Consider the following 23,818-nt stretch of genomic DNA (forward strand, 5'->3'; position numbering starts at 1 on the left):
TATTAGTTTAGAAGCAAATGTATACTTCATTATTTTGCATTGTGGAGATACGCAGATCCCGACAGAAAATGCTATGCGTCTCCCTGCTAATACCTTGAAGAACTGCACGTATTCACTGTATATAGAGGGCGATACGTAGTTGAGGTGAGGGGTGTACATGGTGCTTGCATATATATATATATATATATATTTATATTTATATATATGCCATATTTTACATACAGTTTCTCAGAGTTTCTAAAAATTTTTGTAATTTTTCAAATCACTGAAGTGATCCTGGCAGTGGTAGTGATACTTGTGGTTGTGGTTTTTTCATGGCTTTCTAAATAATGGTCCTCATACAGCAAATGGACGTTTTACTTTCGCCAGCAGCTCACGGCTATTCTATATGCTGGGGTTAGGAGGAGCTACTAGTACTCTAGCCATGCAGTGGCCTGAGTCTCACAGTTTTTTACAATGGTGGGTTCCTGCTTTTGGTGGACTGTCCACGTTTTCCTGAAGAATGCAAAGAAGTGAAGAGAAATTGTGTTTTTCTGAAGAATGCAAAGAAGTGAAGAGAAATTGTGTTTTTAAATGGCTTATATCTCAGCAAGATTTCTTGAGACAAAGAAAGTTGCTTCTTCGGTTCAAGGCTGATTTCTGTCCTAAATACAAAAGACCTGCAGAGAAGAGGGTGTGCATAAAAGCCGCGAGGAAAAGGTCGCAAGAATTCTGTGTAATGAAGAGCGTTCGGCAGCCTGCCGGTAGGTGTCATTACAAGCTGTCGAGTGGGTACCCGGAGGCCTGCCCTTGCAAACGACAGAGTACAGACATGAGTAATTTTAATTGTGTACCTGCCAAATGAAAAGACAAATTGAAATATTTCAGCATTTGTAAGATCTTTATTTTACAGGTTTCCTTTCGGCTGTTAGAACGAAGCCACGTAGATTAAATATGGGACACTGGTCTAATGTAGTTTAAGTATTATATCACAAGAAATCGAAGAGCACTTTTACATAACACTTGTGCTCTTTAGTTTTATGCTTTAAATTGGGTTATTTTTGCATAGCACATCAATACGTGGTCAAATGATTATCATGGTTTGTATTTTCTGTTACTTTCTCTGATAGAGTTTTTGGTCTAAAACTGACTCTTCATTCACTTTTTGGCCTTGGAGAAAATGTTGTCTTCTGAAATCAGAACTATAGTTTAAACTAAACAGTTTGCATATCATATGAGTGCATTAGCTGAGAGGGAACAAGACAGCGGGCTGTGCTGGGGAGTGAAACTTATCTGTAATTGCTGAGTTGATCATGTGTGTCGAGATGCTGTACTGAGCAGTATAAGCTGCCTCACAAGGCACCGTATTTGTGAATGAGGTGTTTATAAATGCTCTTCAGCAAAGTGAAAACACGTGTTTCGCTTTGGTTTAACACCAGTGTGTACTGAAGCATATATACTTGAGTATGTACATGTATATACTGCGTGCCATGAGGTTTTTTTTTTAGGCAACAAAATCTTGTCGTCTAGGTAAGGAATAGCAGTTACCTGTATTAATAGGGTTCAGTTTGGTTTGGTTTGGCTTTCTCTGTGATGTTTACTGAGATGTGATTTAACACTGCTATATGAACTTCATGTTAACTTGCTACCACAAAAATGATTTTATCCTTCAGATTGGCTAATGTGTTAGGCTATTTTATTTTATTTTATTTTACTTTATTTTATTTTATTGTCAAGTATAGCAGGACTACAGTTACATACAAATCACCCTATTGCTAGGGCACACATGGAACCGTACGAGAAATATGCTGTTATCTCGGCAGGAAAAGCAAGAGCTTTATCCTTCTGTACAGGTCTCTTCTTTTTTAGCCTTAAATTCCAATTTATGTAACGCACTGTGAAACAGAAATGTCCATTTCTGAAACAAAACAAATCATCATAAAAATGAAGCTGGGGTATTGCTTTATTTCTTATTGTCTTTTCCCTCCAGAGACCAGACATTGCACACTACCTTCTTCTAGGTCCCTTTTCCAAAGAATTCCTTTCTTCTGAGGCTCCCACCCTGCTGGCTGTGCGGCCACGTCAGGTTCCTCGCTTGTCCCCACTCTCCAGTCTCCCCACTGGCCCCAGTCAGCCCACTGTATTTCACCTAGCTTCTGACAGAAAGCCTAATGTGAATACTCCCCTCACACACACCCTTGTTTTCTCAGCCTCCTCCATGCCTTACTTGCCACAATACAAGCCTTCTTTAATGTCTTCTCTCTTAAAAGGCGACAACCTCGGTACCACTGTGGTTGCTTTTCTCACACTATTTCTGAGAATGGAGTTGAAAGCTTCTGCTTAGGACTCTTCTTTTCCAATAATCCTAGATGTCCTCAGACGCATCTTTGATCTCTTCCACTCAAGAAACTTCGGTCTCTAGTGATAACTTCCTAGTCAAAAGGAAGACTCAGTACTTCATGCTCATTATTTTACACCTGCCAAGCCCACACATCAAGATGTTCTTCTGACATTGTCCTTCGTGGCGCTGGCGAATAGTCAGCTCGTCTGCTTCGGACTCTTGGGTGCTGCCCTTGGTATGGAATCCCCTGGCTCTCTCACCAGCGCGCTGTGTCAAGCATTTTTCTCTCTTTTCCTTACTTTCTTCACACCCTATTCCAGTGATCTAATTGAACATATTATTCTGTCGTACACAAGATGAACTCAGAGCTTTAATAATCTTCTCCAGACCAGTTCTGTTTTCTTCAAACTAAATGTGAGTGGGTCCAGAGATCTACCCCACGTATAGTCACATGTAATGTTGTCTATTTTCCTGATATTAATCCAGCCTTATTATATCTTGTGACGTACCTCTGAAACTGCGTGCACTGTTGTAAATTCTTCTGGAATCAAGTACTTCATTAGCATGCTATTGGATTTGGCTTGCTGATTTCTCACCCTCTCACAAAAAGATTCCAGTAAATTACCTTGGTCTGAAGTGGTTCTGAGGGACTCTTGATTTCAGAAGCATATCTGATCACAGCAAGCACTTGAAGTAGCAGCTTGCTGAACTGGGGCCATAATTAAGGACCACCTTGTAAATGTTTACATTAAGTCTACTAATTCTTCTTTCTTAAAATGAAATATACAACATCTACAGAATTATCAATGGAGATGAGGTACCCAAACTGTTGTTATTGATATATTACTGTGACTTTTTTCAGGAATTGTCTTTTATTGAGCCTATCCTTTAATAAGCTACAAAAATTTCTCTCTGTGTAGCATAGCTCTTTTCATTTCAGACCGATTATCTTTTGAAGGCTTTCCTTCCCCCCTCCAAATTTGTATCACTTAATGGAAATTAACTGCAACTGATGTTTCTTCTGGAAGCTCTCACACGTGGCTTAGAGTGGATTTCCTCTTTGCTGAATTCCAAAAACCCACGTCAGAAGGCTGATTGCAGCCACTACAGTAGATTAAGTCATGTATCATTGCTTTTTCCCTATTAAAAAGTCTTCAACTGTCATTTAACTGCATGAAAATCATGTGATACGAGGCTCTAGTCATACCAAATATTACTCTGAATGTATACATTATTATAAAATTGAATAGGTTGGGATTATACAGTATGTTACTGTTCCAAAAAAGTGTTGTCAGTCTTTCACTCCCAAAACCTTGAATCACACTTATGAGTTTTGCTATGTATTAATGAGAATATGCACTTTGTAATGGCCCACACAGATATGATGATTATTGAAAATAAACAACCCACAGAACTAGTACCTCATCCTATGTCAGCAGATCATTGCAGAATCACTAAAGTGGCAACGAGATTCATCCGTATGTCCGTGCTAGAAGTTCTTGCTAATGCCCTTTCTTAAATACAGTGATGATTCACCATGTGCAAGTCAGATAGACCCTTCTATTGTATCCCCTGGCAACCAGAGACAAAATGTATCTGTTCTTGTCTGATGTCCTTAAAGAACACCTCTGGAAAGTAATTTGTTTTCACAAGATCATCATGCGTCATTAAAATTCCACTCCCATCCATTCTGCTGGAGTCTTCGCTGGCTCCTGTCCTAAAGAACGGACAAGCTGTAGACCTCTAGAGTTAGTGTTATTAATCAACAATTTATTCTAGCTCGTGATGAATACAGAGTTGTAGGGCAATTATTTTTGTATAGATTTATGCTATTTAAGCATTGCAGAAAAGATTCCATCTGTGAATTTATCAGGCATGAAAAGCAATACCAGATTTTATCCAAATTACCCCTAATATTTCATGTACAATTGAAATGTGAGAGATGTGACTCTGATGCTTGGAATCTGTCATTCCTGTAGCAACATAGAATCTTATTTTTCTGTTGCTTGACATACTGATACTTTTTATTCTTTAGTCTGACAGTTTAGGATAAAGAAAACAGAGATTCCATTTTTCACAAAACATGTAAAAATTTGGAACATTTCCTTTAAACGTAGTATCTCAAACGAGTGGGGTGTCTGTGTAGGTAGCTGGAATTCAGTGAGTCAAATGCTTCAAAACTCTTGTCAAAATAAGCACAGAAGACACCGGTTCTTCTTCGCAAGCTTGTTTTGCAGCAATCACACACGCTTCTCTTTCCTCCCAGCATCTAGCAATTGATGCTATTTTTAGAAATTATTCTGATAATAATCATTCGGCAGACAGAGTCGTTGAGAATACAGTAGTCTTAGCTGGAGAATTACATGATGATGTACAGAATGCTTTGACCTTGTTGATTTTCCAGTTTCCCTACTTTGTTTCAGAAACGTAGAGCATGAGAAAAAAATGGGAATTTATATCTTAACTTACTGTGCATTAACTCCCTGCATAGACCTGCCATAGGGGAGAAGATGTTTTAGTCGTGGAGGCAACCTGCTGATTCTGGCTCACAGGTTAATTTAGCCCTGCTTGTACAATGCTGCAAGGTGAACTTTGAATCTGTGCACCCCCGCCACCGATTTAAAAAAGAAGGTGGGAACAAAAGGCCTGTTTCTCTTGAAGAGTGTTTAAATGGTCTTGAGAACTGAAACTTTTATTCACTTTCTACTATGAACCATTAATCAGCTTTAATTACAAATGTATTCAAATATGACTGCAGAGGTGATCATAATGCTCAAAATAGAAAATGAAATTATCAATGCTGTTTTGATGATCACACATTTTTACCCTTTTTCCCAACCTAATTTTTTCTTTGTTTTTTTTCCCCATTGGTGTTGATTTAATAAATTAAATGTTAATAATCGTAATTCCCTGTATTCTGTCCATCACTTCAGGCCCCAATTATACATAACACTCAGTGCAGACAGAGCCCCTCATCTGCTTGAAATAGCTCTTAAAACAGGGCCCTCAATCACTTAAACCTGTGCCTATTGCATATGAGTCACTGCTGTGTAAATCCAAGGAAGGCCTGTGCCTGCTGTTTTCAAGATTTGAGGTGATATGAAAGCCTATGGTTAGGGAAAAAGCTCCCTTTTTTCATCAAAAATCCTTCATGTTTCCAATGTTCATTGCTTTTACCTCTCAGTGGAATAAATGCACCTTCAAAATCAGGTGAGCTCATTTCTTTGTTCATCTAATACTCAGACAAGGCTTGCATTTCTTTGTTTTCTAATGTTTGTGTGTTAGGAATCTATTTGGAATGAGGACTTTGGGGCATTAGAAATGCCTTTGTGGGCACTTGGAATCCAGTGGTGTTACGTATTGGGAGCCCCGGCAAAGATTGAGGGACAGTTTCATTTTGCTTGATTATGCTGTGCAAGATTCACCTAAAAAGAGTTTCACCACCTTAATAGTTAGGTTCAGGCTTGTGATTTTTCTCTCTTTTACTACATACAGTTAGTACACAGATCTGCCTTAGGTTCAATTTGCGTTTGTAGGGATGGCTCCTTTCTGGCATAGCCAGATTCAGGAAGAATGCTGTAATTATTAACTTTCCTTACAAATCCACATGATTTTAAGCCTAGGTGGTTTTGGAACGCTAGACATCTTAATTTCCAAAATAGCAAGGTCTGATTTTCGGGAGATTAGATTTTTTTTTACATACTCCCAATATAAGCATTTACTAGTGACTCTTTCGAAGCAAGCCTTTTTGTTTTTGGAAACTTTGGGAAACACATGGAAATAATAGCATTCAGTGGTTTTCCAGTGTTGTGTGTTGTTGTAGTCATCCTGCAAAAGAGTCATCCTGCTGCCTGTGAGTAGCTTCCCAGGCAAGAGTATTCTCATGTGAATTTAATTATGGATACCTGCCTACAACACCCTGTAGAGATCATTCAGCAAGAGTCCTCATGAAGGTTTTCTGCTGGATTTTTGCATCCATCCATCCATTAAAAAGCTATAGAAAAGCTTTTTTTCCTGCTTATTGCATTGAAATGTGATGTTCTCCAACTTCCATGCAGAAAGCAAACGAACGAAAAGCCGCGTACAAGCCCTCTGTAATGTATTGTCTTTAAGAGCTGTCAGTAAGAGTTGCAGGTTCTCCTTATTTTGAGAAGTTTGTTAATGAGGTTTTGTTTAATGTGAATGCCAGAGAGAGAGCTTTTTTTAAAATGAGTACGTTTGTTTAGTTTTAACTCAGGTTTCTTTTTTTTGGCAATGCAGTGCTTTTTGTGTTCTAATCTGTATTTCTTTTTTAGTGGAAGAAATGATTCTGGGGTGGAGTTTAGGAAACAATTAATTTTGTGCTCAATTTTTTTTTTCTGATTCTGTTGACTTTGTGCAAGGAGATGGTTACTGGAAGGAATTAATTCATAAGGACATGTAATGAATATCTGGGTTGTATGAGAATATTAAACAGTAGGATTGAAGTCTGATTGTTAACTCCACATAGAATTTCAAGAAAAAGTGGATATTTATATTTGTGCGTGAGTCTTTGTAATTTTAAAAATATTTCCACAAACTTTGAGTAGCATATTTTTCTGAATACAGTTTTGGTTGATGAGACTCAGATTTTAAGCGTCTCGGAGAAGTCTGTGCAAATGGTTCTTAGACTTGAGTAGTCAAATAACTTAAGATTTATCGTGTTAAGAGAGGAGACAAAAGGGGATGATAATTTGTACCAATGGTAATTCGTTTTTCCCCCATTAAGCTCAGGTTTGTATATTGTTAATGAAGTATAAAAGATTTCTGTAAATGGGAAGATCCTAAGTTGCAGTTCTTAGAAATTTCTTCTCTGCTCCTGCTGTACACAAATTTTACAAATTTGAATATTAAAAGTTATCATCTTTAAGAGCTTAAGTTACTATATGACTTTTTGAATGAGTGAAAAAAAAAATCCTTAAACCATAACTGTCTGATAGAAGAATTCCTTAACGGCAGCTTTGGAAATTCCCCGGAGCGCTCCGTTCCCCTCGTCGCGGCAGCCTCACCGCCACCGGCTGGCTCGACCCGCTTCCTTTCCGTGCCGGTGATGACAAAGACGCGTGGCCCGCTCAGCGGGGAATGAGGCTGCGCCTCTCCATCAGGCAGTCTTTTGTCTAAACCACCTTTTATGCTGCGCCAACCTCTTTTCCGATTTCCCAGTTCCCTTCCTCTGTTGCTTCCTTTGGCCCGAAGGTGCGCGCGTGGTGTTTGGCGTGTCGCCATCAGCGGAGGCCGCGCGGGGGATGCTGAAGCTGCTGCTGACCAGCTTCTGGGCTGGAAAGAAGTGAATCATGGTGATCATACGGAGGCCGTGGTACCATAGTGACACAAGTCATCTCTTCTCAGGACAGCTTCCCTACCTCTGCCTGGCGCTACTCCTCTGTGTACAGGGTGCCTTAGGTATCGATAAAGGAGCGCAGCGTTGGTGTTAGCTGCTGCTGTGCTCCCCGTCCTGTGTCCACGCTGCCGTACGGCACACGCCACTACGAGGTCATTGCGCTGGCTTCCTCTTCGGTGGCTTCTCCCTTGGTGACGAGCTCCCGTCCCTGGCTGTGCGGCCCTTGGCTTTCACTAGGGGATGAAAACTGGGGTTTGGCACGCTGATTTCTGACGGTTTTCCACCTGCAATGGGATTCATCTCTATTTATGAGTCTGTGCGCTGGGAATGAAGAACTATTTAAGCTAAAGGTAGTAATGGCATAAGCAGGAAAAGGGCATGACTATTTGAATGTTTAGACTGGAAATTATCAATGGTGACCCAGGGAATAGAGCCCCGTGGCTATCTTTTTCTGTGCAATGTTAGATAAACATTGATAAACACAGTCAGTAATGCTGTATTTACAACACAGGGACCAAACTGCCAATTCTGTTTGTAATGCTCCATAATAGCTTGATTTTCGCATGAGCCTTTCAGTTGGTTCCCAAAATCTGGTCTTATGAAATGCATTCGAAGCTTTCATAAGGGTTTTTCATCGTATTTTAGTGTGAAAATATGAAAATTTATGTATCACAAGGCGGTAAATGACATTTCTGATACCTTTCACATATGTTCTGTCCTTGCTAGTCTTTAACCATAGTAGGGTAATTAATGTGATTGTGTGGTGCTTCTGTATAATTGAATGTGCTTATCCAAACTCATCTGTTACTTTTCCGAAATGGTAGATCAGACATTGAACTATAATTGACAGACATTGTAAATTAGAGTCTGATTAGCTTCCTGATGATTATTATTTTTAATTTCAGATCAGTTTATTTGGAAAAACACTCCATTCACAGACAAAGTGAATAGTACATGCAGTTTTACTTAGCAGTGTTTTATTCTTAATCTCAGCTATAGATACACTAATTACTTCATGTTGCAAGATTCTCAATTTATCAGTTGTTTTAAGGTTGTTTCATTTCAATTGACATTCAATTAGGATTCGAAGAATTTGTTTATTTTGACTTTTAAAAATTCTGTTCAATTCAATGCCAATTGGTAAACGTGCTATTTTGCTTTCAAAATAAATGGGGAATCAGGTAATGATAAAATACTAGATTGCTTCTGGCTTTTTTTCTGAAGACCTTCCAATTAGAATAGTAACAAATAGTGTAATTGCCCACAACTCCTGATACTGAAATCTGTATCTCAGCGACAGCTCTGGCTACAATAAGAGCTAAAACTACTTCTGAGCACCTATCCCTCGCCCTTTTAATAAAGAAACCAAGTAGACTTTATACTACTGAAGGACAGGCATAACTGAGTGAAAGAAGCAGGGGCATTAGACTAGAAAGGATTAGAGCCTGATGCCAGAGTTTTTTCTGGACGTGTATGGTCAGCTTCCAGGCCCTTTGCACCAGCCAAGTGATACAGTATGAGTGTTATATATGGAAAAAAAAATATATATATATATGGAAAGTTTAAAAAAGCCATCATTTGGTGCACCAATTCAAGCAGAACTTTGGCCAAAAATAGTATGTGGTCATTAATTAAAAGGTGTAATAAAATATATGGGCATGGATTATACTGATTTTAGCATTTCCTCAATATTGATTTCTTGTTCCAGCAATGTTCCAGTAATATGTTTCTGCGTGTGCAGTGCATATACTAATATTGGATCTGTTCCTCTGCTGTAGTCTGGTGCAACCCCTTTGTCATAAAATACTTGTTTCCATTCCCAGAGTGACATCCTTTCAAGGACAGCCCTCCGCAGCAGTATCTGATGTGGGCAAGTCAAAAATCCTCCCAAGTTTAAGAGGCATGAGAAAACAGACGGATTACATTTCTACGTGAGCTTAGCATTCAGGGAAGGTTGGGAGTGAAAACGGGGAAGAGGCGGACCACACCGGGAATGGCGCGAGCCAGCCTTTTCAGCACAGCTCTGTTGCGGCGCCTCGGTTGTACCCAGCGTGCGTTTGCTGCCTGCCTTGCCTGTGCTCTCGGGGGGTATGGCCTTATGTCCTTTTGGCTCTCTGTTTCCCAGGGAGTTCTTGGAGTTTTAGGACGATGTTGGGAAACGTTTTGCTTGTAAATCGGATGCCAGCTCGTACCTAGGGCCACGCAGTCCTTGCTGCTGCCCCTGGAAGCAGCCGCCAGTGCGGTGTCAAGTGCGAGGCCTCCACTGAGCAGCCGAGCGGTGCTAACGCCTGCCCTCACCTCTCTGGTGCACGGGAGTGAAAGATGCCACTGGCGGATGCCAAGAAGCACCTCTGTTTTTACCATAACTGAGCCTACAGAGGTTCTTGGAAGTGGTGGCAGCTGCTGAGCTGAAAAGTGGATGTAAATCATAGTGGTGAATGCAAGGCAAGGGAAAAGAAGGAGAGGAATGGAGCTCACTAGAGCCATGTAGATAAATTACCATCAGATAAGCCAGGGTGGGTGCCAGCTATTTTATGGTGTTATATGAATATGAATAAACTCTTACCCTGTACTATGAGTCTAGGAGTTTGCTGACATGCCTCTTCATTTGCTTTAACTCTTGCTAATTTATTTTTTCTAATAGTTCTACCTAAGCTTTTTCAAAGAATATTAATTTGTCACATGATGATTGAACGAGTACCTTAAATTTGTTTTGCAAAATTACGAAACTGGAGAAGAAATAAATATATAAATAAGATGGCTGGAGATGCATGTAACAATATTTCCAAAGCAAACGGACATCATTTATTGAAACAAAACATTTTCTGTTTGACAGGCTCCTTATATTTTATTGTAGTTAAATGAATGTGAAAGGTGTGTTCAATTTTTCTCCCTGGTTTTCCTATTAATGGTGAAGAGTATGAAGAAATTATACTTATTTGTATTTCTGGACATAATATAAATGTAAAATGAGTATTTTATTGGTATTGGCTCTATCAAACGCTATTCAGTTGTCTCAGCAAGTGTAATACAAAATTCCATTGCAAAACAGAAAAATGAAAACAAAATGTTCAGTTTTAATAGCTAAGAGCTCTAAAAATAACAATAGGGCAATGCCAAGTAGCAGACAGGCAACTCTAACTCTGCCTTTCCTTTGCAAGTTGCATCAGTTTCTTGAGCAATGCACTGTAACAGCCCCAAACTCTGCAGACCTTGGGGCTGAGCAGCTCTGTCCAAATGGAGATTCACTCCGGTCTTTGAAGCCTGTCATATTTTTCAGACATAAAGTATTTGACTAGCTTCACTGTGTATCTTTTCAGTATCAAAAAGATATTTTTTCTTCTGTAACCGCCATATGACTGTTAAACCAGAGCAACTAAATAAGAGATTCTTTTCTATGAAGTTGAGTCAATTTATATATATATATATATATATATACACACACAAATATATATAGATAGATATATAAACACACACGCATACCAAGAAATGTCATTAATTTTGATTTGCGCCATTAGCCCTGCTCCTGCAAATCTTTGTGCATACCCAAACAATGATATAAATAGTTCTATTCAATTGCTTGGATTTGAGGTCATGATGGGATCTGTGTCAAAGGCAAGACCTAGGTTAGAAGTCTGAATTAATTGTTGGGTTTCCTACTGGCAATGAGTGATGAGAAATTTCAGCCCCTGTGAATGGACAGAAAGAAAAGAGAGGTGAAAACGTGGGAAAGAGAAAGAATTGTTGGTTCAAGGGGTGAAAGATGATTATTTTAATTTTCTTATTTTTTTCATAGAAACAGATTGTGTAAGATCCTGTACAAAAAGTAAAGAGGGTGAGTCAGAAAGTTTGAGGATGAGTAAAAGGTAGTGGAAAGGTATCTGGAAATAATCTTGTCCTTACATAGTAATGTAAAGCTTTCTGTATTGGAAGAGGGCAAAACTGAAAGGGCAGAGGTGATTCTGGATGGAAGAAATCTGACAGGATATTTTCCAGAGATATTTTGTAGTTTACATGTACGAGTGGGAGGGTTAAACCAGAGCTCCTGTGTGAATAGGCTGAGAGTGAGGAACTGTGAAATAAAAAGGTAAGAGGGGGCATTAAGATGGCTGCTGAAGTTCTTGCTTGTGGCAGGGATTATTTGAGGAAAGAAATACACGTTGCGAAGTTGTGCAGTCAAGAGATGAGGAGTGCCGATGAGCGTGTAGGTGAACAGCAGATGATGGTATAAAGGTGGAGAGAAAGAGGAGGCCTGTCAGGTGCAGTACTGATCAACAGACAAGAGAAAGTGGTGGGAGGGAGGCAGAAATATTGGGAACAGGCAGGGGAATGCCAGCACCCTCCTTTCCAGTGGTTGGAGCAGGGTCAGCAGCGTGAGACCGGCCAAAGTCCTCAGAGAGAATGAGCAGCAGAGTGGGCGTCAGGGGCTGGAGAGGACAGGGTTGGCTGAAGAAAAGGAGAGAGGCAGAGAAGGTAGGAGACTTTCTGGTTCAGATCTTTGGCACGGTAGGAATGGTGGTGGTGATAGGATGGATGTGGTGTGGAAAATGTTGTGAGTAGAGGACATTGTGCAAATATTGTAAGAGGTAAGAAAGAGTGGGCACTTTTGATCTTGATTTGAGCTGGTGGGGAGAGAAGGAAATACTAGAACAGGGAAGGGAGGAAGAGCAAATAGAGCAAGAAAGACTGTGGAGAGCTCACCGCAGCAAAGGCAGTTTCCATTGAACCCGCTGACAGTGTGGGAGTTGACGTTCCCGTCGTGTATTTCCCTTCCCAAGCCTGCTCTTAAGGATTACAACTGCTGCCTGAAGGTAGGAACTCAGCATACAACATTTTTACAAAGTCAAGGAATATTTGTTCTGCTTTGACTAACTCTGCTTTGAATCCTGCTTGCTAATGCAAAAAGCAGGCTCCACACACTTCAAAACTATGCATTTCCAGAGCTGAAACACTGCCTCATTTTATACAAGTTGATTAAACTTGATGAAAACATTGAAGAACTTTACTGTTAAAAACACTCTGAAGCAAGTAACATGGCAGAAGTTACTTACTGAATTTTACCTTTTATTTCTGCAATATCATATGGAAGTGTTGCAGCTAGTGAAAGTGTACTTCAAATTGTTAAATGTCACTTATAATTTTTTTTTCTTGCAATGGGGAAAAAAAAATCTGTGTTCCTTGATTTAGCAACAGAAACATACAGATGTTTAATGTTTTCTTTAAGCTGTTACTGGGAAATACAAGACAGTTTTGAGAATGAAGCCTCTGCATCTAAGTAAGTTAAAATAACCTGTCAGAAGTGGTTCCGTACCGAAATTGTAAAAACCCGTCTGAGAACTGATGAACAAGTGAGAAGAATTGCAGTCACAACATTTAGAAAGTGCAAAGTGGCTTGTTAAAGACTCAGTGAAATATGGAGGAATTTAAGGAATGTGAATCTTTTTGAGAGGCACAGGAAAATAAAACATAACCTCACATTAAAAGCTTTCCAGTGTGAAAAGCTGGCAGTGTTGTCCCAGATACTTAAAAAATAAAAGGAAGATAGATAACAAACAGACAATTGAGCAGTGAATTATTAAGGAAAATCAGGTTGTATTTGTTTAAATTCAGCTTTAAAAAGTAACGTTTATTAATATTATTAAACTAATTATCTTCACATGAAAAAATGTGGCAAGGAAACTATAGACAGAAAACAGCACAGTTGCAGCAGATATCACATCTGAATATATTACATATGGATAAAGAGATGTACTGAACAATAAAGCATGGGTAGTTTTTTTGTCCTAAGCTCAGTAGATGAGAAAGTGGGTACCTTAAAGAAAAATATTCTTTAATAGAAAATCCAAGATTTTTTTTTTTTTTCTTGAAAAAGTCATTTCTGTTTCTCTGTGAGACTCATGAACATCATGGACATCTTTCAGAGCTCCATGGAAAGAAAACAGTTAATTGTATTAGTATGTGAGTATAGAAACTGTTTTGTTGGAACTGATACCTAAATCTCTTCTGGCTCTGTCTGGCAACGACAGATACCTCAGAGGGACTTATCAAACAACCTGTTTTCAGGAGCGTTTTTTTCCTAACCCATGAAGACAGTTACTTTATGATGTCCAGAAGCATATAAATGTATATCCCATCTATGTTTTTATTGAATGGATCCAGCTTGTGTCTTGGTCCCAATACCTCATGGCATATTAATGATGCAGAATACACATAAATGTGTAAGGGGGGAGAAGAAGAGGTGGTTCTATTATAAAATCTGATCCTTTTTAGATTGATTAATTAATCATGTCCTTTCTAAGTGCTGTATATAGAAGGGCAGAAAATTGATGGGTCTGTAAGGTATAAGGGGTTGAGAGCGCCCCAGGGTGGAGTTACTTTGCAGATACAGACTTTGGGCTAATGCAGACGTCTTCTGCCAGAATCAGGCTGTGGCTGTAGCGTGGAGTATCCATGTAGTTACTTTGAGTGCTTAAACTGTGTTGCAGGTTTTGGACAGATAAAATGTCCTTCGGACTGGCACCGAAAAAAGACATAATTGAAGCTAACATATGAAACAACCTTCATATTTGCTACAAAACTGAATACAATTTGAGTAAAAAATGCTTACATTTAAACCTGAGATGAGGAAAAAGATCTGTGAGGAAAGAAAAGGAATCGAAACAGGCAGCCTGCAGATTAAAATCCCAGGAGAGTACTTGGTTCTCTCAATTGTCTGCCAAAAGAACAGAAAAAGCTGATGTTATATGATATTATTAGTGGAGAATATACACTAACAATGTCAAGGCTGGGTGGTGTAGTCAATGAAGTATGAAAGAAACAATAGACACTTAAGAGGGAGCAGAGCTGAGAGTTTTGCTCAAGGAAATCAGTTCTCCGCTGTGTTGTTTGTTGCAAACAAAATGTTTGCAGTCTGGGAAAGCAACCCTCCGTTTTCATTAGGACAAAAATATGACCAGAATCGCAGTTAATTTAATGCGTCACAGCAACAGTCCTAGCTCACACGGTGACAATCATTGATGATCCTGCAGTGCACTTCACCAAGAGGAGATGTTAACCCCAAAGTCATTGTTCAAATTACTTTCAAAATTACATTCTGTCTGCAGATAGAAGTGAACAGGGTTTTTTTTAGAGATTAAGTAGGATTCAATTTGCTGTTTGGGGATCTAAAGGTAATCTTCCCCTAGAAATTAATGAAGATAAAATTGGACTCTTCATCTAACCTCTAGGTGCCATGGAAGTATCTGCCCAAGTAAACTTGTGTTGCTGTTTATTAGGAGTCTTGTGGAGGAAACAGGGAATGGAGACCAACAGGAAGGATAAGAAATGAAAAATTGAAGAGGGAATAAAGAGAACAAAGGAAGAAGTGTTTGTCAATGTATAACTTTATTAGTTACATAGCACTATATATGGTTTTCATTATGAGAAATACCACATTTATGTACATTTATATGCCCATAAAAAGGAGGGGTTTTTTCCCCCCTCTCTTTGTGCTCAATTGCAAATCAGCACCCTCCAGTTCTTGAGCACTTGTGTTCAGAGGCTTATTTCAGCTTTTTATGATCTTTAAGTTTGCAAATTTAAAAACATATTTAGTAAGGAGTTCTCCTTGTGCCAGCCACAAGATGTTTTATATTAGGCATTTTTGTATTTCCACTTTCAGGTATGGAAAGACAGATACTAGTAATAGGAGTTTGTGCCTGGTACTTTTGTATTCTTATACTTCTGTGTTTAATGTAAGGAGAGGGGAGACAGCTAATTAAGAACAGCTAAATCTTGTGAGTAAATGGAATAGAAATAAAACAATGTGAAAATATAACCTGAGTAAATAAAACAATATGAAAATATAATCTGAGTTTACACCATTTCAGCCACTGCAGCACTGCAACAAACCATGGACTGGTTATGTAGTCTTTATGTTGCTAGTTGGTTATGGGCTTTATAACCCTAAATAATGAGCTAAAAGAGCATCTTCCCAGCTATTGTTCAAAGTAGAAACAAATAATAGTCAACAGAATATCTTTCATCCTGCTCCTTTCTTGCTGTAATGTGCAAAATATTACATTTAATGTGTTTGCCCATGAGCCTGGGACTCTGAGTCTTCTGTGATGAAGACTACTAGACATACCAACACTGCTAAGTGACAGATCAGCATCCTCTCTTAAATGAGCTGCAATTTCCCACTGACATCTCACAGCTCAGGTTATTAGCTTTCCTCTTCTTAGAGTCTAAGGAATCAAGTCTAATTTGTCTGCCCATATATGAAGTGCTGGTTAAGAATCAGTAGATAACTGAACCACTTAAAACTTATTTGGCTCTCCACAGCTCACATGCTAGCATGAGAAGAGGCAGCAGAAAGTCGTAGCAACTGTAATTCATGCTTCTCTTCTGAGATGTGAGCTATGATCACTCAGCCTTCTACGGCATGGCAGCAGCAATCTGTAGGCAGTGTACCAGGGAAATACCTAAAAACAATAATCAATTCATATATATGAGCTGATAATTGTAAATATTAGCAATTCATAAGTATAACCAACTATACCTAGTAATAAAAGACAAGTGAAAGGGGATGGATAAATAAACCATCTAGATTGTATTCAAATGTGTTAGAAAATAGGCATAAACATGTTTAAAGGAGGCACTTCCATTCTTTGCCAGCGAGAGAGAAAAGGAGGTGTTGAGGAAGATTTATCAGATGTGGTGGGGGTGGGAGCTGAAGTTGTGTTTTGTTTTTCAGTCAAATTTATCTGTGAGTGCTGATGTGGCACTCATTTTGAATTTTTTTGAAAGTGAGAGAGTTAAATTTTATTAGTCAACCTTCAACATGAATTTAGAAGTTGAAACCATAGAGAAGATGACAGTGATATCCTGACATCCCAGAAGTCATTTATGGTTTTGGGGTGTATACTGGTTGTGCTGATGTGTTTAACTGTAGGAAATTCTGGACGTGACAGTGCTCAAATAAGGAAAATAAAAGCTCTGTTGTGCTTATAGTGCTCAAAAATCAGGCAACTGTAGCATTTGCTGAAACCCACCAAATAGCTACCTTTCTCATCTTGGTCACTGTTACTCCCTTCTTCCCCTGTGACTCACCCTGAGTTGCAGTACCACTTCTCTCCAGCCTCCAGTCTTCAGCACAGTCACAGCAACTGCTCGTGCCTGCGCTGTGCGAGGGTTGTGCGAGGTGTCCAGACCGTTCCTTTCTTGAGCGAGGCACGTGCTTGGGGAGGCTGCTGAAATTGGAGGGGACCAGGCAGCCTTTTCAGCGCCTCCTCAAGTTGCTGAAGAGAAGTGGGGCAACGGGATGTTCAACAAAAGTTGCATCTGACATGAGACCGTTATCTGTTTCTCTTTCCCTTGTAATTACAAGGAGACGAAAACAAAGGAGTCTGTCAGGTCAGGGACTATCAGAAACCTGCTTGTTACTGGAAGACTGATTAAAACAGCTGATCACACAGTGTTCATAAGCAACCACCGTGAGCGTAAGCAGTCAGTTCTGTGAGCACTGAGGCTTCGTAGTTGTGTTTGAGCGCTAGGGCTACTAAAACAGCAAGTCCTATCAGTGTTTGATAGAAAAGCAATTTAATGTCTTTAATATCCTTAGATATTAGAAAGATACAAGTCCTGTTCTCTATTGATGTTGTTACTCAAGAAAGATTCTAGTTCTACTTGCAGCCACTGGGAACTTAGCCTGGTTTACCCAGAACAAAGGCCATAAAACTATGCTCAGAAAATTTTCCGAACATTTTTTTCCATACTCCAGAGATAATTTCCCTGTAATGTTTATTCAGGTGCAAGACAGTAGAAAGCTCATTTCATATATCTGGTACTTTTGTTAACACAAGTAATTTTAATTCTGCTGGCTTCCATTGTTTATAGTTGTTTTATTTGCAGGAAATTTATGTACCAGCAAAGTTTCTTCATGATGTTCAATAATCTAAAAACTACAGAAGTTACACAGCATTCCAAAAGCTTGTAGGGGAAGGCTGCACGCTCTGGACGAACAACCAGAGTGCCTGGCTGGGTGAATTCCTGCCTTCCGGCTTTGTTTTTAACAGTCTTCTGTAGCTTTGAGCAGATCACTTCACCACCTTTTTCACTTCCGTTGTTGATAAAGTGGGGTAGTGATATTTAAGCACAATATTTCATGAAGATACTCTGCAGATCCATTAATAAATCCGTTTACAGTTCTCTGATTACTTTCAGTGTATCAGCATGTCACTATTGCGCTTGCTGACTGCACTTACTTAATATCCTGCTTGTACTCAACTTCTAGATTATAAAGTGATACTTAGTGACATAACTTACGATACACTCATCCACTACTCCTTAGAAGAAGCTGTAAAGTACACAGATTGTCCTTTCTTTTCTTTTCTTTAGTTATTATAAGGATTTATTTGTTCTCTAGCTCTAATATCCACCGAAGGTTTTCTCTGTCAGTATTAACTTCTCAGATCAATAAATTGCGATACTGATCTCCAGAGAAGTCAATGTCTGCCAACTATCATTTCAGTGTTTACTTTTGTTGAAAAGCGGTTGGAGCAAATTAAATTGGCTTCTGTCACTGCATGATATACAGTGCATGGTCCATATTTTATGGTACAATTAACTAAGGTTGATACATAAGCCTCTTCCTACAGAGTAAAGGCAAGATGCTATAGCTAGAAAAATGCCAGCTTATAAGATGGATCTGTTTTCATTTAAAGAGCAGCATTGAAGACTCAAAGACTGGAAGATGACTACTGCTTTTTTAGGAAGTGTAGTTTTAACAATGTGCATTTATATATCCTTAATCTGGTGTACTGCTTGGAAAACATTGACTACATTTTACCAGAATGGAATGTGCTTTTTAATAGCTTTTCCTCAGTAATGTATTTTGTCAAGTAACAAGATTCGTTATTGCTTCAAGCTGAAACATTTTGACTAGTGAAGTGTTGGAGGCAACAATCTCAGCCCTTGTAAACAGAAGAGAATGTAGGCAAGGTGTGGGGTGGTGGACAGCATTGCAAATGAGAACAGCACTTCCAAATCAATCAGATAAGAAAACAGCGACAGATGCAATCCTGATGGTAAGACAGTCTCCAGGCATGGGAAAGTAGCGGTCACTTTGAGTGGCAAACAGATGGAGGCACAAATATCGCTGCCTGAATCAGGCAGGGCCTTTGAGGCTCACAGCAGCGAACACGTTGCGGCGTTTGGCCCGTGTCAGCGCAGCGGCAGAGAGCCTCCCCCGGCAGCGGCCTGCGGCAGCAGCTCAGCAAGCCGGGCGGGAGGGAACCGGGGAGCTTCTGCGACGGGCGGCCCCGGCCAGGGCTTCCGGTGTCCCCAGCCCTGCCCTGCTGGGCCAGCTGGGCCGGGGCCTGAAGGTCTGGGGCTGGGAAGGACCTGAGGGGATGAAGCGCACCCCGTGAGGCTCAGCCACGCGGGCGGATGGGCCTGGAGGAGTTGGTTTGCCATCATTGCGAATGGAGTGGTCCTGCGCTGCTGAGAAACCTTGCGCCGCCTCGCTTCGCTGCAGCGTCGTGTGACGTGTGCTGTCAGGTCGAATGTCGGTGGCGTTTCTATGGGCATTCAAAAGGACTGTGCTTTACACAGCTGGATGGCAACACTGCCAGGAATCACCCGTGTTAAGCAACATGCCCAAGTATGGAAAACACTAGTGTCATGATAGTAGTACTAGTAAATGCTGTCACCATGGTAGCCTCAGGATTTAAGAAGGCCCTGCGTGAAAAAATCTGTGTGTAGGAGGGATCCACTATAAGGCAAAAGCAATTAGTGGAGTAGTTTGGTTACAACTGCATACACACCTATATGCCTTGCACCTACAAAACATGCAAACCGGTATACTTGTGACAAGGATGTCATTACAGTATTGGTGGAGACGCTCGAGGTTCAGCCTCCTCTGTACTAAAGATGGTCTCGGTAATATTTGGTATTAGAACTGTTCTCCTTCATCGAGAGCTTCCAACCCAGAGAGCAACTCTGTCTCGCTGCTGCGTGGCTTAACTTGCGTGTGGTGCTGGCTGCTGGGCACTCAAAGGGTGTACCACTGTCCACGTTTCTCACACCTAACGCTACAGGACCGTTGTCATTAGAGAATGGATTTGCCTTGCTGCGGTATACGGGCTAATGAACTGGTCACTGGGTTTCAAGACATATTTACAGAAGCGGAAGAAAACAAAACGACACCAAGCTGAAAACTACTTGAAAGCAGCTACGGAAAGAGCTTCTTTCTGTTTCACCCAGCTAAAAAGGTAGGATGCTGTCCTTGAGCAAGATCTTCATCTTGCATCAGCAAACAGGAAAGTGATGTGGGGAAAGGTTGCTTTCTTGCACTTACTTTCTTCCTTTGCTTGCCTTATTCTCCAGAAGTCTCCTGATAGTTAATCGCATTTTAAATGTTTCTCTCTAAGGATTAATGATTACCTCTGCCTAGCAGTGATTGCATAGTACATGTTCAGTTACACAGTGAGGATCATCTATGTTTAGGCTCATCAGCTCTAGAAATTAGGAAAAATACTCAAGCATTGGTCATTGAAATCTTGGAACAATTATCTTCAAATGTCTAATGTCCATTTGCTGGATTTTAACACATAGCTCCAAAGGGGAAAAAAGTGCTAAAACCACACGAAGAAAAGAACACAGCTCTTTTTCGACATGGCCAAGAGATTATTTTCTCAACTATTGTTCTGGGAAGTAGTTGAATTGTTTGATATTCAGACATTTTCTATATAAAAATGGAGTTTAGGTGATTGAAACTTTGCAATATCCTATGCCCTTTAGAATATTAGGAAATTTCCAGCAACCCAGGTGAAAGGCACAGTCTACAAAACCCGGTGATGGTATCATTTTGCATTAAAAACGTGTTAAAAAATGCTACAGTTGCAGAGCTGGGTACTGCAAAATTAGGATATATCATAATTTACCTCTGTTTCGCCTAATATGTTTAATTATGACATGAACAATGTTGAACATCTACTATGACATTTAACATAGGATTGTAGCCTAATGGTGTAGCATCTTCTAGTTAATATATGACTAAAATCAATCAAGTTTAAGTCAGACTACCTGCTTTTCTGAGAACAGAATTGGGTTAGGGAATGTCAGATAAAAAGTCCTCCTTGGATGAATTCCTCGCAGTTGGAGTTTTTTTACGTATGGGGAGCTTTAGACTGAGAAGTGTGATTATGACAAATGCCCTGTGGCTAGTAAACCTAGATGGGTGGTGTTATATAATTTGAAATTGTTAATGTGTCCCTTCAGGAGGGCAAGCTGACAATATTTCTCAAAGCAGTGATTAGTTTGGAGAGGGTTTTTTTTGATAGCTCAAGAAACAACCCTTTTGATACTGTCTCTCTCAGCTCTCCTATAATAAACTCTACTAGCACCCCTGGATTTAATTAATTTACACTTGCAGAGAGGCTGTTCTGCATTCCTTATGGAGGAAAACTGCCGACGTTGTTGGAAGGGCCACTGCGGGTATGTATAGCTAGACAGCCGTAGCCAGACGCGAGCTCTTTTGCCAGTCCCTCAAGCTGGCCCGACTCAAACCAGCTGCAGTCCAGAAGCTGTAGAGTCGCTGTGGCCAAGCTCTCCATAGCCGTACCGTTCGGGCACGCTGCTGCAGCAGCCCACTTTTCCAGACCTGAGCCGGCTCATGGCCAGCCAGCATGGAGGAACTTAGGTTTTTCTGAAGCTGTCATGTGGATGTGCCCTGAGGAGTTTTGTCAGAGCAACTTCGGCATCCTCAGGGTTGTTTGACCCTTCTGAGGTTCTAGCTGTATTTGAGAATTTGCAGAAACTGCAGCTCACGGAGAGCCAAGCAGGCACCGATCTGCTTTGCAGCTTTCAAGCCAAGGCTGTTCTAATGCTTAAAAGATTGGACTCTCTTCCTGTTTGCTGCTAATTGCATATTAGGTTGCTGGGTTTGGTTTGGAGAGCAGCTACTTGATGTTTTTTTGTTTTTGTTTTTTTCTTTTTTTTCATTCTATGTATATTAAAAGACAAATTATCCTCGGCTGAACTGACTGATTTTTAGACAGCCTAGTCTCAAATAGAAGGTCTCCAGTTTTGACTGTGCTTTGAATTTAATCTGAAAGAGCTGTATTTCACCTCCTTTTAACGAATATTTTAAGTTTGTTTCTGTGAACAACCAGCTCAGGAGTCTAAGTGTTAAAATTCATAACTTTACTGAGTACCAAAGCCATGGATTCAGCAGAGATACTGGCTTTCTGACATGCTGTAATCTTCCTTGTTCCCAAAGAACTTCTGTCTTCCACAGATTATAAGCTGCTCACCTCTGTCTTCCTCCTAGAAAATAATTACCACATCACCCTTCAGTTCGCCTTTACTAACATCCCTTTTATTCAGAAAGTACCTATTGTCTTTACTTTCAGATACGGTGTAACTGATACCTATCTAACTAAACTCCGTAATTTTCTCAATAGGTATTAACTTGGAAGTCTGTGCCCTCCATTTCAGATCTGAGGAAGGGATTAGGTGCCCCAAATCTTGTCTCATTTCTTTTTACTGCACCAGCTGGTTGAATAAAATGTGTTATCTCTACGTACAAATCCTCTCTTGCCTGCGTCCTTGCAGCTTCCTGGGTGCAGCAGTGGTGTTCGCTTGTGGAGCCTGTGCTCCTCGAAGGAGTCGTGTGGGCTCATAGCAACGGCAGAGCACATACCTCATTAGTTAAATGCAGAAGTTGAAGTCGTTAAATCATTCTGCAATGCAACGCCACAGTGTGAAAAGGAAATACACTTCTGGCTGTTCAAGCAGACATGTTTTTTGTGCTCTGCATTGTAACTTGTCTTTTTGCTTTTCTTTTAACACTTGAGAATTTCTTTCCCAACAGGTATTGTGTGCTCTGGTTTTCTCCAGAGCAGTCTTTGATATTGTTTGTGTTTTCTGCTTAAATCTAGATTTGTTCTTATAGTCTTATTACCATTCAGAAATGCACACAATTTTCTCACTACTTTTTGCAACTCTCTCATCTATAAAAGTAATTATTATGTCAACCAGTATGTTACTAAAATATCACCTAAAAAAGACTAGGTTCTTATGTCAGTCTTTCAGACAGCGTGTCTGTATACTTCCACTGAGGTATATCAATTTATTTTCAGTATTAACTTTGCTGTTCACTGTTTGTTTTCATATATTAATGCTTATTTGCAAGATATATTGACTCATTTTAAAGTAATCTTTTTTTTTTAAACATTGATCCCAATTGTTTCCTGTAATATATAGCTTTCATATTAACTTTGCCTTATAATTTTGTATCAGGACATCAAAAAAAGTTGTATATTGTAGTTTGCTCTCTATGAAATCATTTCTGTATTCTCAGCTATCCTCCTGTATTATTCTTTTGTGGACATAGTTTTTGAAAGGGGAGTTAATTTGAAATACAGAATATACAAAATACTTATCCATTAGTAAAATAGTTAATCTTTTACTAATTAAAGATACAGTATAGATTGCAATTGCTTTGCCAATGTAATTCTGTTGAATCTTCTTCTAGTTTTAATACCAACAGTGTTGTTTTTGAGGGTTTTTTTTTTTCAGAATGAAAAAAGACGTCCCATAAAAGGCACTGAAGAGCAGTATGGTGTTTTCATGCCCAAAACTTAACTGGAAGCGCTAACTGCTGTGTGCTTCTTTTTCAGAGTACGGACATGAGTCCAGCTAGCAGTACCGCCTCGCTCCCGGTCAGCCCTCTTCCTGAGGAGCCGATACTTTTCAAGGTACAGTTAATCGGTTTGATAAAAAATATTCAATATGACTTTAGGCTTATTATGTACTAATACTGATATACCAGGAAGTGCTGGAACTATTGCTTCACTTTCTTAAAATTACTTTGGTATCAGCAGATGTTCGTACGCGCTTCTCAAGAAATAGAACAAAATATTTTCGTTTGTGAAAGGATTATTCTTCTGCTAACAAAAGAGACCAGAGCTAAAAAACTTTATTTAAAAACATGACGACTGTGTTTTTATATATTTCATCTGCTGGTGATACATTTTGATATGTGTGTATATACTTTTTCTTCAACAGATTTTTCTATATGTTGCATTTCAAGTGCATATTTTAATGACACATTTAGTTTTCTCAAACGTACAAGAAATCTTCAAGGCATCTCAAAA

The 23,818-nt window shown here is 39.7% G+C and overlaps 1 protein-coding gene across 2 annotated transcripts in view; it reads left to right on the plus strand.

Annotated features, from left to right (window-relative positions):
• CCSER1 (coiled-coil serine rich protein 1) overlaps positions 1–23,818 on the plus strand; it is a 712,792-nt gene that overhangs the window by 309,896 nt on the left and 379,078 nt on the right. For both annotated transcript variants that reach the window (XM_026101188.2, XM_026101190.2), the window contains exon 7: positions 23,342–23,419. In XM_026101188.2, the coding sequence (XP_025956973.2) occupies positions 23,342–23,419 (78 nt within the window). The remainder of the gene's footprint in view (positions 1–23,341; positions 23,420–23,818) is intronic.

Source organism: Dromaius novaehollandiae, chromosome 4 (genome assembly GCF_036370855.1).
Source record: "Dromaius novaehollandiae isolate bDroNov1 chromosome 4, bDroNov1.hap1, whole genome shotgun sequence".
Taxonomy (NCBI): Eukaryota; Metazoa; Chordata; class Aves; order Casuariiformes; family Dromaiidae; genus Dromaius; species Dromaius novaehollandiae.